General features: G+C 34.4%; 1 protein-coding gene across 1 annotated transcript in view; it reads left to right on the top strand.

The window, feature by feature from the left end:
• RNGTT (RNA guanylyltransferase and 5'-phosphatase) overlaps nucleotides 1-13,053 on the top strand; it is a 270,093-nt gene that overhangs the window by 105,150 nt on the left and 151,890 nt on the right. The window contains exon 11 of the mRNA XM_066358895.1: nucleotides 958-1,122. Within this exon, the coding sequence (XP_066214992.1) occupies nucleotides 958-1,122 (165 nt within the window). The remainder of the gene's footprint in view (nucleotides 1-957; nucleotides 1,123-13,053) is intronic.

Raw genomic sequence — 13,053 nt, forward strand, 5'->3', positions numbered from 1 at the left:
TGGACACACTGTGTGTGTATGTGTGTGTGTGTGTACACACACCATAGAGAGTATATATAGGATATATGCATATAGGGAGAAAAGAACCTTCTTTATAGCTGTATAGTAGAATATATTATATAAACATTTTTCTATATTAGATTTCAGAGTTGAGGCTGTGTTTGTCTAATAAATATCTTCTGCTTACTGATGCCTGTAAAGTGTTAATGCTTTAAACCAGTGGTCCCCAATCCCTGGGCCATGCACCGGTACCGGTCCGCAGAGAAAGAATAAGTAACTTACATTATTTCCATTTTATTTATATTTAAGTCTGAATGAATATTTTTTAAAAATGACCAGATTCCCTCTGTTACATCCGTCTAAGACTCACTCTTGCTGCTTGTCTCGGTCACGTGATACATTTATCCATCCCACCCTAAAGGCCGGTCCATGAAAATATTTTCTGACATTAAACTGGTCTGTGGCCCAAAAAAGGTTGCGGACCACTGCTTTAAACCACAAAAAAACATTATAGGTGATGATATTGCTTATTTTGATGTGTTATTTGCTTACACTTATCAAAATTATGTGGATTTTTAATTTTTATACTGATTTTATGAATTTATATTTTCCTAATATAAATAATAAAAATGATTAGTGAGATGTATATTAATACATTAATTCAGATGTGAAAATTTTGTTAAGTTTATATTGGAGAACATTTATAGCACTTTTCCATATTTTATGCATTTATAATTTTGAAATAAATAACCGTATATGTGAGTGTTTAGATATCTTTCCATCATCAGTCAAATTAATTTTCAGTGCTGGCCTGTGTGGTTGTGCAGGCTCTGTATTGGACAACTCCAAAGGATGCTGTTTGCAGAGACTGCTATGTACAAAGTGAAAGCCTTCATAATTATGCTGGGAAAGTGGTTTTTAGAGTTGAAATTTAAATAATTGTCTTTTTTAATTCAGGCACAACCAGTTGGAGATTGTGATTTTAATATTCGTCTTCAGTGTATAGAACGAGAAATAATAAATCCTCGACATGAAAAAATGAAGACTGGGCTCATTGACAAAACACAGGAACCATTTAGTGTCAGACATAAGCCATTTTTTGACATTTATACTTCAAGAAAGGTAATGTTTTCTAAATAATACTTAAACTGTGTCCCAAATCAGCTTATGAGAGGAATATGAATGGCATTTTCTTGCTTAATTGTCTTGATTTTCCCAGAAATTTCTTGAATTGAGTATAGTACTACTTTGGACAAACGTACAATTACCAAATCTTCTCTTTAGTAAGATTCTTAGTGATAGACACAAACTAGGTTGCTTCTTTGTATTTCATAATATTTTTTGATTCATGGCTGTTATGATTTATATGCTTTTTAAAAGCACTAAGCAGTATAGAGTTACCTGAAAGTGAAAGTAACTCATTAGGCCTCGTGAAGGTCAACAGCGTTTAGTACATAGTTTTATTTAAAATGATTTGTTATGTATATGTGTATATATATACATCGGAGGTTTTCTCTTATTATTTATTTTTGTTGTGTGGACACTTAAAATACATTATATTGAATATTCTGGGTCTGTTTTTATTTTTCTTTCACTTAACAGTGTGGCTTAGAAATATTTTTATGTCAACAGATAAAGATTTGCCACATTATTTATTTTTTAGCTGTGGCATAGTATTTGACAGTAAAGATTTACAGATTCAATGTAAAATTATTATTTATTGAAGGAAGACTGGTTATGATAGAATAATATAGGAAATATAGCAACATATGCAGTTATGTTTTAATCGTCTTTCTCATATAGCCTCATATGTTAGGTGATGTAAGTTTTTGTTGTATTTTACCTGCTTCTACTCATGTCCACTTAATTTGGTATTTGTCCTTAGATATAATATTAGCATTAATGCCAATACTGTTGAACCATCTTCTTCTCAATGTATAAATACATGAATATATTGAGAAAAAATATATAGTTATTCTTTTTTCATTAATATTTTGCATAATGCCTGCTTGGCATGGGACCATTGGTTGACTTTTGCTGCTGTGATATTCTTACAGTTCACCGCTTGCCATTTGTGCCTGTTCTGGCAGCAGGCATGTAGGGTTGCTTACAAGAGCCTATGCTCTTCTGTGCCTTGCCCAATTGATAGGGTAAGAATAATGTTGACATTTAATATGGGTCACACCCTTGGTGGAAATCTGCTAATTGGAGCTGCATACTCTTACAGAAATATTTTCTAAATTACAAACACAGTGTAAGTTTGGGCAGAAGTCAAATTGTTTCAGTTTGCATTCGTTTGTAAAAAAACTGATTTGACAGCTTGTGCTGTCATAATTCAAAGTTTAGCATTTAAGAAATGTGTCTTGGATAGTATGGTTTCATTAGTTGAAATCAGTGCTTCTTAGAAATATTTGGCAGTAAATGACTATGAGAATTGTTCTTTAGGGATCTGAAGCAGTTATATTGAACAACTTTTCATGTAGTTTTTCACTAGAAAAATATGATGCTCTTTTTTTCTTTATGCTTAAGCTCAGATAATGCCTTTTTAAAACCTTAGAATTAAAAAAATAAGTTCAAATATTTAAATTTGTGTGTGTGAGTGTGAGAGGTAGGGAGAGAGATGAGAAACATCAACTCATAGTTGCAGCTCTTTAGTTGTTCATTGATTACTTCTCATATGTGCCTTGACTGGGGGTCTCAGGCTGAGCCAGTGAGCCCTCACTCAAACCGGCAACCTTGGGCTTCAAGCCAGTGATCTTTGGGCTCAAGCCAGTGACCATGGGGTCATGTCGATGATCCCATGCTCAAGCCACAACCCTGAGCTCAAGCTGGTGAGTCCACGCTCAAGCTGGCGACTTCAGGGCTTCGAACCTGGGATCTCAACGTCCAGGTTGACACTCTACTGTGCCACCACTGGTCAGGCTAATATTTAAAATTTTAATTATTAGTCTTCCTTCTTTCTCAGTTCTTACTTTTCTTTTTTGTTCTCAGTTTCTCTTGGAATTGTTTTTGTTTGTAGAACACAGAACGAAAGCATAGTTTGGAGCAGAGTTTGTCTTAAGGGGAAGACTGTAGTAACACCAGATACAGGAAAGTAGCTATAGTGACAGATTATTGCTCTAGAGATTTTATTATTTTTATCGTTGCTATTGGGAATGGGAAATAATGATAAAACATTGGTCAGGGAAGTATATGTCATTTTTGTGAGGAAGGCCAATTTTTATGTGGTTTTAAACAAAGTTTATATGCATGGAAAAAAATGTACTTTTTATAGAAAATAGAATTTCGTTTCTGTATATCTATAAAATTTTGAAGACAACTTTGATTTTAAGACTTTATTAGTATAGTTCTATTAGCCTTTTGCTTTTGTATAATTTGATCTATCAAATATAGTGCAGGGATACTAAGTTTTCAGTATTTAACTGAATATGCATAGTTATAATAAAGTATCCAAAATAGTAATAATAAGTACCAATTTCTTAAATTACTCTTTTATTTGCATTTACAGTTTGAAGGCCAATTAAAAAAGAATTATTTGTTCTTTCTCCTTGCCAAGTAGTAGTCCATTGTGCAATTGTACCATAGCTTTCCTATCAACTTTATCTACTGATGGACACTTTGGCTGTTTCCAGGTCTTGGCTATTGTAAATAACACTGCAGTGAAAATAGGGGCGCATGTATTCTTTTGACACTCGTATATGGAATCTAATGAACAAAATAACCAACAAAATAGAAACAGAGGCATGAATACATGGAACAGGCTGACCACTGCCAGAGGGGCGGGGAGTTGAGGGACTCAATGAAAGAAGGTGAAAGAATTAAGCAAAAGACCCCATATATTTTTAACATAACACATAGAGACAACAGTATGGTGATAGCCAGAGGGAAGTGGGGGGTGATAGTTGAAGATGGGCAAAGAGGGGAAAAGTAGTGATGGAGAGTCTTGCTTGGGGCGATGGCTCACAATGCAGTGTGCAGATGATATTTTACCTTATTGAGTTGTGTATTTGAAACCTGCATCGTTTTGTGAACCAGTGGCACCCCAATAAATTCAATAAAAAACAATAGAACATATGCTATAAGGTATGTTAAAAAATAAAAAAAAATATTTAAATAGATTGAATGAAGTTAACAAAATTTTAAGTCACACAGCAAATAATTTCTCTGAAAGTTTCCTATTCATTTTATTACCCTCTCAGAAAAGTAACCAGTGCTTTTGCATTTAGTGTATTCACCATAATTTTTTATGTATGCATATACAAGTAAATGCATTTATTTATAGTCTTACTAACTTTAACTCGAGGTGATTCTTAGTACACTGTTCTTTCTATTCCTTGTTTTCTACCTAATAGTATATCTTGAGTTTCCTGGATCCAGTAGAGGTACATAGTGATTGCTTTCATTCTTTTTTTTATTATAGATTTCCATTTTATCAGCATACCATAATTTATATAATTTTTCCAAAGTCATAGACTTTTGGATTGTTTTAAGCCTGTTATATTTTTGTTTCTTTTACATACAGATATCCAGTGTTTCTGTATCAGTTCTTGAAGAATCTTTTTTTTTTTTTTTTTTCCTTCCGTATTTTTCTGAAGCCTGAAACGGGGAGATACAGTCAGACAGACTCCCGCATGCACCCGACCGGGATCCACCCGGCACGCCCACCAGGGGGCGACGCTCTGCCCACCAGGGGGCGATGCTCTGCCCCTCCGGGGCGTCGCTCTGCTGCGACCAGAGCCACTCCAGCGCCTGGGGCAGAGGCCGAGGAGCCATCCCCGGCGCCCGGGCCATCTTTGCTCCAATGGAGCCTCGGCTGCGGGAGGGGAAGAGAGAGACGGAGAGGAAGGAGAGGGGGAGGGGTGGAGAAGCAGATGGGTGCCTCTCCTGTGTGCCCTGGCCGGAAATCGAACCCGGGACTTCTGCACACCAGGCCGACGCTCTACCACTGAGCCAACCGGCCAGGGCTGAAGAATCTTTTAAAAAAATTTTATGGATTGATTTTAGAGGAACAGATTGAGAGAGAGACAGAGGAAGAGGGAGAGAAAGAGAAAGAAGCATTCATTTATTGTTCCACTTAGTTGTGCTTTCATTGGTTGCTTCCTGTTTGTGCCTTGACTGGCGATTGAACCCACAACCTCGGTATTTCTAGATAACACTCTGACTGAGCTAACTGGCCAGGGCTGAGGAGACTATCCTTTTTTCATTGAATTTCTTTTGTAACTTTATAAAAAATAAGTTCATGTATATCTGGGTCTATTGCTAGACTTTTGTTCTATTCCCTTGATCTATTTGTCTATCTTTACACAAGTACTATGCTGTCTTGTTTATTTTTGTTTATAATAAACTGTGAAATCAAATGAAATAATTTTCAACATTGTACTTATTTTTAAATTCATTTTTATTTATTTAATTTTTAATTGAATTTATTGGGGTACTTTGGCTAATAAAATTATACAGATTTCAGGTATACAGTTATGTAACACATCATGTATATTGTATTGTATTCACCACCCCAAGTCCAGTTTCCTTCTATAACCATTTCTCCCTGCTTTACCTCTTCTGGCTCCTCCCAACCCCCATTTCCTCTGGTAATCACTATACTGTTGTCTGTATGGTTTTATTTTTATTTTTTATGCTTAATCCCTTAACCTTTTTCACCCAGCCTCTCAACACCCTTCCCTCTGTCAGCTGTCAGTCTGTTCTTTGTATCTGTGTGTCTTTCTATTTTGTTTAATTTGTTCATTAAATTCCACATTTAAGTGAAATCATATGGTACATGTCTTTTTCTGACTGACTTCACATAGAATAATACTCCTCAGCTCCATCTGTATTGTTACAAAAGGTAACATTTTCTTCTTTTTACTATCAAATGATAGTATACCATTGTGTAAATATACAGCTTTTTTAATCCACTCATCTACTGATGGGCACTTGGGCTGCTTCCAGACCTTGGCCATTGTAAGTAATGCTGCAGTGAACATAGGGGTGCATATATTCTTTCAACTCAGTGTTTTGTGTTTCTTTGGATTTATTCCCAATGTGGAATTGCTAGGTCATAAAGTAGTTCCATTTCTAATTTTTTGAGGTAACTCCGTATTGCTCTCCACAGTGGCTGCACCAATCTGCATTTTTACCAGCAGTACTTCAGGCTTCTCTTTTCTTTACATTTTTACCAACACTTGTTGATTGTTGACTTATTGATGCTAGCCATTCTGACAGATGTGCGATGATAATCTCATTGTGTTTTTAATCTGCCACTTCTCTGATGATTAGTGATATTAAACATCTTTTCATATGTCTGTTGGCCATCTCTATGTCTTTGGAGAAGTGCCTATTCAGATCCTTTTCCCATTTTTTAAATTAGATTGCTTATTTTTTTGCTGTTGAGTTGTACAAATTCTTTATAAACTTTGGATATTAACACCCTGTCAGATGTATCATTGATGAATACGTTCTCCTATTCAATGGGTAGTCTTTTCATTTTGTTGAGGTTTCCTTTGCTGTGCAAAACTTTTTAGTTTGAAGTCCCATTTGTTTATCATTTGTTTCCTTTGCCCAAGGAGATATGTCAGAAAACATATTCCTATGAGAAATACTGAGATTTTATGACCTATGCTCTAGAATTTTTATGGTTTCAAGTCTTAGATTTAAGTCTTTAATCCATTTGGAGTTTTTTTTATTGTGTATAGTATAAGAAGGCTATCTAGTTTCATTTTTTTGCATGTATCTGTCCAATTTTCCCAACACCATTTACTGAGTAGACTGTGTTTACCCCATATGTTCTTGACTCCTTTGTTAAATATTAATTGACCGATAGGCACAGGTTTATTTCTGGGCTCTCTATTCTGTTCCATTGATCTTTGTGTCTGTTTTTATGCTAGTACCATTGCTGTTTTGATTACTGTGGCATTGTAGTATACTTTGATATCAGGTGGTGTGATTTCTCTATCTTTGTTCTTCTTTCTCAAGATTGCTGTGGCTACTATTCTGGGTCTTTAGTGGTTTCATTTACAATAAATTTTTAGAATATTTGTCCTAGTGCTGGGAAATACAGCAGTGGTACCTTGATAGGAATTGCGTTGAACCTATAGATTGCTTTGGGTAGTATGGGCATTTTAATGATGTTAATTCCTCCTATCCATGAACATGGTATATGTATCCACTTATTTGTATCTTTTTCAGTTTTTTTTCCTTCAGTGTATTATAATTTTTTTAGTATAGTTTTTTTTTTTACCTCCTAGGTTAAGGTACCACCTTGGTTTTTTTCTTAATGCAATTATAAATGGGATTAATTTTTTAGTTTCTGGTAGTTCATTACACTGGGGAACAATTTTTTTTTCATTTTCTATTGCATGAGGTTTTAGAACTGTTTCTATATATTTCTGCATCGCTGATTCCAAATCCGAAATTCGTTTTTTGGTGCATGCTCTAGTTTTTATGCAATTTAAATTTCTTTTTGTTACAGTTAATGGCATGCATTGGTTTTTAAATTAGAGTTAAAGGGCAGTGACTCTTGGATTGAACATAACCACCAAGCAATTAATGTTTTACAAACATCACTTGTACATAATTATAGTTGTTCTTAAATGTAAAAAATTATAATCTGATAAAAACACCCTCTTATTTTGTTTTAAGATTGAATCATGGCTTCTTCGAGTAAGTTTAAATGTAAGAATAGTCCTGACACTTTCTGTTATATATGTGGCTGTTACACACTTCAACGTCAAAGGTGCAATATTTCATCATTTGTAACACGTGTATATATTGCCTATTTTCACGTTCCCCTTGCAATCAAGACAAGAATTGAGCTCCTCATATTGTGTGTCATAATTGTGAGGAAATACTTCGTGACTGGACAAAAGGAAAACGTAAAGCAATGCCTTTTGGTATTCCCATGGTTTGGCGTGAACCTGAGGACCACAGCATTGAGCTCTGAATGAATGAAAGGGAAGTGTTTCCCAGGGTGTGTTGCTCGTTGGCCAGTGCGAGACTTTAATAAAGGAATGGCCCACCATTTTTTGGCTCCACTGTTTCTTTACTGTCTGCCTGAATTCAGTGAGAACCTGCATGTATATGGCCATGATGGCGGCAACTACTGGTCCTATAGATGGTTTGAATTTTTGTTTTAGTGGTTAGATTCATAATTATAGTTTTATATGATATCCTTGGTTCTGTATTTCTTTATACATTAGCTATTAAATCCCTATCTATGAATACTATAAGTAGCATGTGTTTTCATCTTCCCCCTTTTATTCTCATTTTTCTATTAGTTTTTAATGGAAAATATTACTTTCCTACTGTTAAATAAATATATTTATATTCTACTGATTTGTTAGCATTCAATTATAAAGTTGGTGTCCTAGCCCATCCCGCCTCCCTTTATACTCTCAAATTTTATTTATATTTTTTCATATTCTTAGGGTAGGTGATTTTACCTACTGTTCTTGTTTTTTCATTTTAATCTTCACTTTTTTTTAAAAAAAAGTTAAAGTACTCTTTGATGATTTGAGAACAGTAGTCTTTTCCCATAAATTTCTCAGCTATTTCTTGCTTGGCTGAAGTTTATGTCTTAGTAGTTTACTCAAGAATACTTCATAAGAACAGTGGTCTCTTAGTTCTTGTTTGTTTGAAAATGTTTGCTTGTAACCTTTACTTTTGGAGGATTGTTTAGAGGGATATAAAATCCTTGAGTGTTGTTCTTCTGTCTTCTAGCATTTAATACTGTTGTGAAGCAATAGATGCTATCTGATTTTTAGGTATTTTTTCTTCCCATTTTAATTATCTTAATTCTTTTGTCCCTTTGCTCAAAAGATTATTCATTTTTAAAGTTCAGTTATTTACTTGCTATGTCTTAGACTTGACTGTATGAGTTCAGGTCAGTTTTTTTGGGGGGGGAGACACATGCCATTTAATATGTAGATTTAAATTTTAAGTTTTCTTGACTTGTATCTTTAAATATTTGTGATGTTATATTGTTTGGTTTTCTTCTTTGGGCATTCTGACTATGCTTATACTGTATCCCCCTTTCTATCTTCCAAAAGCAGAATTCCTCTCAGACTTCCATGTGCATCAGAATTATTTATAGGGCTTATTAAACAGGTTGTTGGGTTTTACTCTCAGATTTTCTGATTTTAGTAGGTCTCTAGTACCCCGAGAGTTTGTAATTTCTTTCAAATTCCCAAGTGAAACTGCATCTGCTGGTCTAGGAATCCTACTTTTAAAAATCTCTGTTCTAAATTGATTTGGTTCCTTTATCCTTTTAAACTCTTTTTCTTCATTTTGCTTCATTTTGTTGTGTCCTTTAAATATGTCCTGCCTTGTGTCTTCATTTCTGTGATGATGGTTTTTCTCTTAAACATTTCCTGTGTTTTGTCATGTTTCCTTTTATCTTATTCTGTTGTTATGCCATCTTTTCCCTTGAATCTTTAAATTATTGCTTTGTTGTTCTTTATATTGAGAAATTTATTAATTTTTTTAAGTCATGAGAAAGTGTCAGTAATTTTAATTCATTGTACAGCAGTATTTTTCTGCCAAGTCTGCACTGTCTCTTAGTATTGCATTTCTGCCTCTTTTATTTGGTATTTTTGTATTGATGCTATATTCTTATAATATTACTAATCTTTAAATAAATTAGATATTCCTGGATCAGTTATTTTGCAGGAGGTTGCTATGAGAGGGGCGTTTGGGGAGTGATATTTTAGATTCTACTACCTACAGCTTCACTTCTGCTATAGGATCAGACTTGTTCTAGGCAGTATAGCTTTTCTGTGTGATTCTTTTCAGTAGACTTGTGAAATCTATTTCTTTAAACTGGTTTCGGTGCTGAAGTGCTTTTGTCCTCAGCCTTTTCACCCTGGTTTCTGTACTCTATTTCAAACATTGAAATTAGCTTTTACCTGTAGGGCAAGCTATTTACTTTTAGGGAATGTGTTTTTGCTCAGAGTTTCTGTGATCTGTTGCTAGTTCTTTCAGCCATACACTGAACTTTCCTTAGCCTCCTTTTCTCTGAGGCTTCTCTCATCGTCTAGCTGCTGTATTTTAGAGTTGAGGATTATAGTTACCTCTGAGTGTGCAGAAAACGGGTTATTTTTAAAAACTCTCTTTGATAAGTAAAAAATCACATACACAAATCTTTCCTTGTTGCTTAGATGTGATCTGCAGGATGAGAAGGTTTGTGTTGCAATTTCAAGGCAACAATTTGAAAGCCTTGAGTTTGATCAAAGCACTGGGCAGATTTATTGTTTTTGTTAGAGATGACATTTAGTTCCCTTACATCATACAATTTATTTTGACTAAAGAAATGTAAACAGAATTTCAGTTCAGGTTTCTCTGTGGGACATATACCTATGTATCATTGGAATTTATTTTGCTGTTGTTAGATGAAGGAAATTGTAAGCATTAGATAGTATTTAAGGTAGAAATATCCCAAACTATTCATTAGAACATAATTGTGTCATGAAACAAAGATGGCAGGAATCTCCAAATGTAATAATAGCTAAGTGATGCTTAATCCTCATTGCTTTTGTTTGATGACCTAGCAGTTTCAGAGTCATTCGCATCAGCTGTCACTTTACTGATGGTCTGCTCTCGCCTCTCCTTCAGCGACTTTTCCTCCAGGGTTGTGGTTTATCTGTCAACAGGTTTTTATTTTCTGTATTTCAGAAATTTACTGAAATCTTTATCATCTTCTGATGGTCTTCCAATTGCTTTTTATTGTTCTGGGGCAGTTTCATTCCTGATATTTTATTAGTATCTCTGGTTACAGGGTTGAAGTACACACCATCTTTAACTACAGTGCTAACTCAAGTACATTTTTAAGAAAGACACGGGTATTTAAATGCCCTTTATACTTACCTCAGTTCTAAGTGTTCTGGTTTCTTTGAACATATTTAAAATTGTTATCTTGGATGTTGATTCTTTTTATACAATATGTTGATTTAATTTTTCTTTTTTACTCCCCCCCCTCCCCCCACATTCTGGAAAATCTTGGGATTAGGTCTCACATGAAAGATTAATTTTCTTTATTGTCACTTTTTTTTCTTGAAAGTGGAATTATTACCCTTTTCTGCAATATTTACTTTTTACTATACTAACCTTCCCTTAAGCTCATCCTGTAATTTTTTCTTATCTAGTTTTTTTCTTATTACTGGATTTTTTTTCCTTAAGGGGTTTTGTTCTTTGGCATCCTACTGAGGATATAAACCTTTTCTAGAACTTTATTCCTTCTTAATGGCATTTTAAAATGGAATTTATTTTTAAAGGTCTACTTTTCCTGCAGGTGTTCATAATGGTACTATTTCTCTTTCCTTAAATAATGAAATGTTCGGTCAGTCCTAACTAGTGCTCGTTAGTTGACAAGATAGTAGACTGTTATCTTTTGCACTCTGTTTAAATTTCAGATGGTATGGCAGTTGACATTCATGGCAGTTATCTGGCTGGGACTATGCTAGAATGTAATGGAATATTCTTTTGTCCTCTTCTGTATGATCCTCTGAGCACATGGAGTATATGAATATTATATTCTCCAATATGTTCTGTTCCATGGTTCCTCCTGTTTTCAACTACTGCACTTCTTTTATGAGTGACCATAAAACTCATACACATATTCTGACATCTAAGTGATTTTTTTGGACTTGCTGTTTGTATCAGAAAAGAAGTGAAAATCTTTAAAGGGCTTAGACTGTCTAGAGTAGCAGTTTTCAGACTTTTTGGTCTCAGCACCCCTTTGCACTTGTAATAATTATTGAGGACTTGGAAGAGCTTTTGTTTATGTGGATTATGTTTAGCAATCATTAACATACTAGAAATTAAAACTGAAAATTCATTTAAAAACAATATTATACCTACTATATTAATTAATAAAAATAACATTTTATAAAATAAGATTATATATTCTAAAGCAAAAAGTAATTTAGTGTGAGGAGTGGCTTTATTTTACCTTTTTGCAAATCTTAATTAAAGACAACTGCATTCTCATGTTCCTTTTTGCTCAGTTTGTTGTGATAACAGGTTATGTAGTGTCTGAAAAACTGCACTGTATATTCATGAGAAGTGATAATGAAACTGGTAAATTATTTCTTAGTATTATTATGAAAATAGTTCTGCTCTCATGGACCACTCGAAAGCATCTAAGGAACCCCCAAATATTCATAGACACATGGAGAAAGAGGTAGGAGCAGGTTGCCCCATGATGTTGTAGACACGTGGAAGAACAGCTGCATGGTTTCTGGTTGGTGTCAGCCTTGTGTTTGTGATCTAAAATGGACAGTGAGGGAATGGGAAATGGGTCATTTCTGTTGGTCAGGCTTGCCACCTGCACAGTATGCAAGGTCTATTTTTTTTATTTTTTTTATTGCAAGGTCTATTGATAAAACTTTTTTTTAATTTATTTTTAATTTATTTTTATTTTTTTATTTATCCATTTTTAGAGAGGAGAGAGAGAGGGAGAGGGAGAGACAGAGAGGAGAGAGAGACAGAGAGAAGGGGGGAGGAGCTGGAAGCATCAACTCCCATATGTGCCTTGATCAGGCAAGCCCAGGGTTTTGAACCCACGACCTCAGCATTTCCAGGTCGACGCTTTATCCACTGCGCCACCACAGGTTGATAAAACTTTTCAGTAGAGATCTATGGCCTTGAAGTTCTAATCGCATATTGACTTTTTTGTCCTGGTATGAGATTTAAAATTTTAATCCTGTGTTTTTCATAGGCATTTCTGTAGATGTTTGGAAAATTTGTATCAGAGCTGCTAGACAGACAGCATTTTAAACTGCAGAGCCCTATTATTGTTTTCTTAGTTTGAGAAGCTACTTTTATATTTTATAATCATTTTCCTTTCTTATTTTTAGGGCATTGGAGTTAATCAGTTATATAAATAAATGAAAAGACCACTCTATAATTTTAGCCATTTATAAAGCAATAAGATTGACAAGTATTCTTACCCAATTGCCAATTTATGCTAGAATTGGCAAAAAAAAATTTTTTCTTTGTTAAACTTTACATTTTTTTCTTTTATATTACTAAGACTGAGCTTGGATTTTCCCCATTTACAAAGTT

Source organism: Saccopteryx leptura, chromosome 1 (genome assembly GCF_036850995.1).
Source record: "Saccopteryx leptura isolate mSacLep1 chromosome 1, mSacLep1_pri_phased_curated, whole genome shotgun sequence".
Classification (NCBI taxonomy): domain Eukaryota; kingdom Metazoa; phylum Chordata; class Mammalia; order Chiroptera; family Emballonuridae; genus Saccopteryx; species Saccopteryx leptura.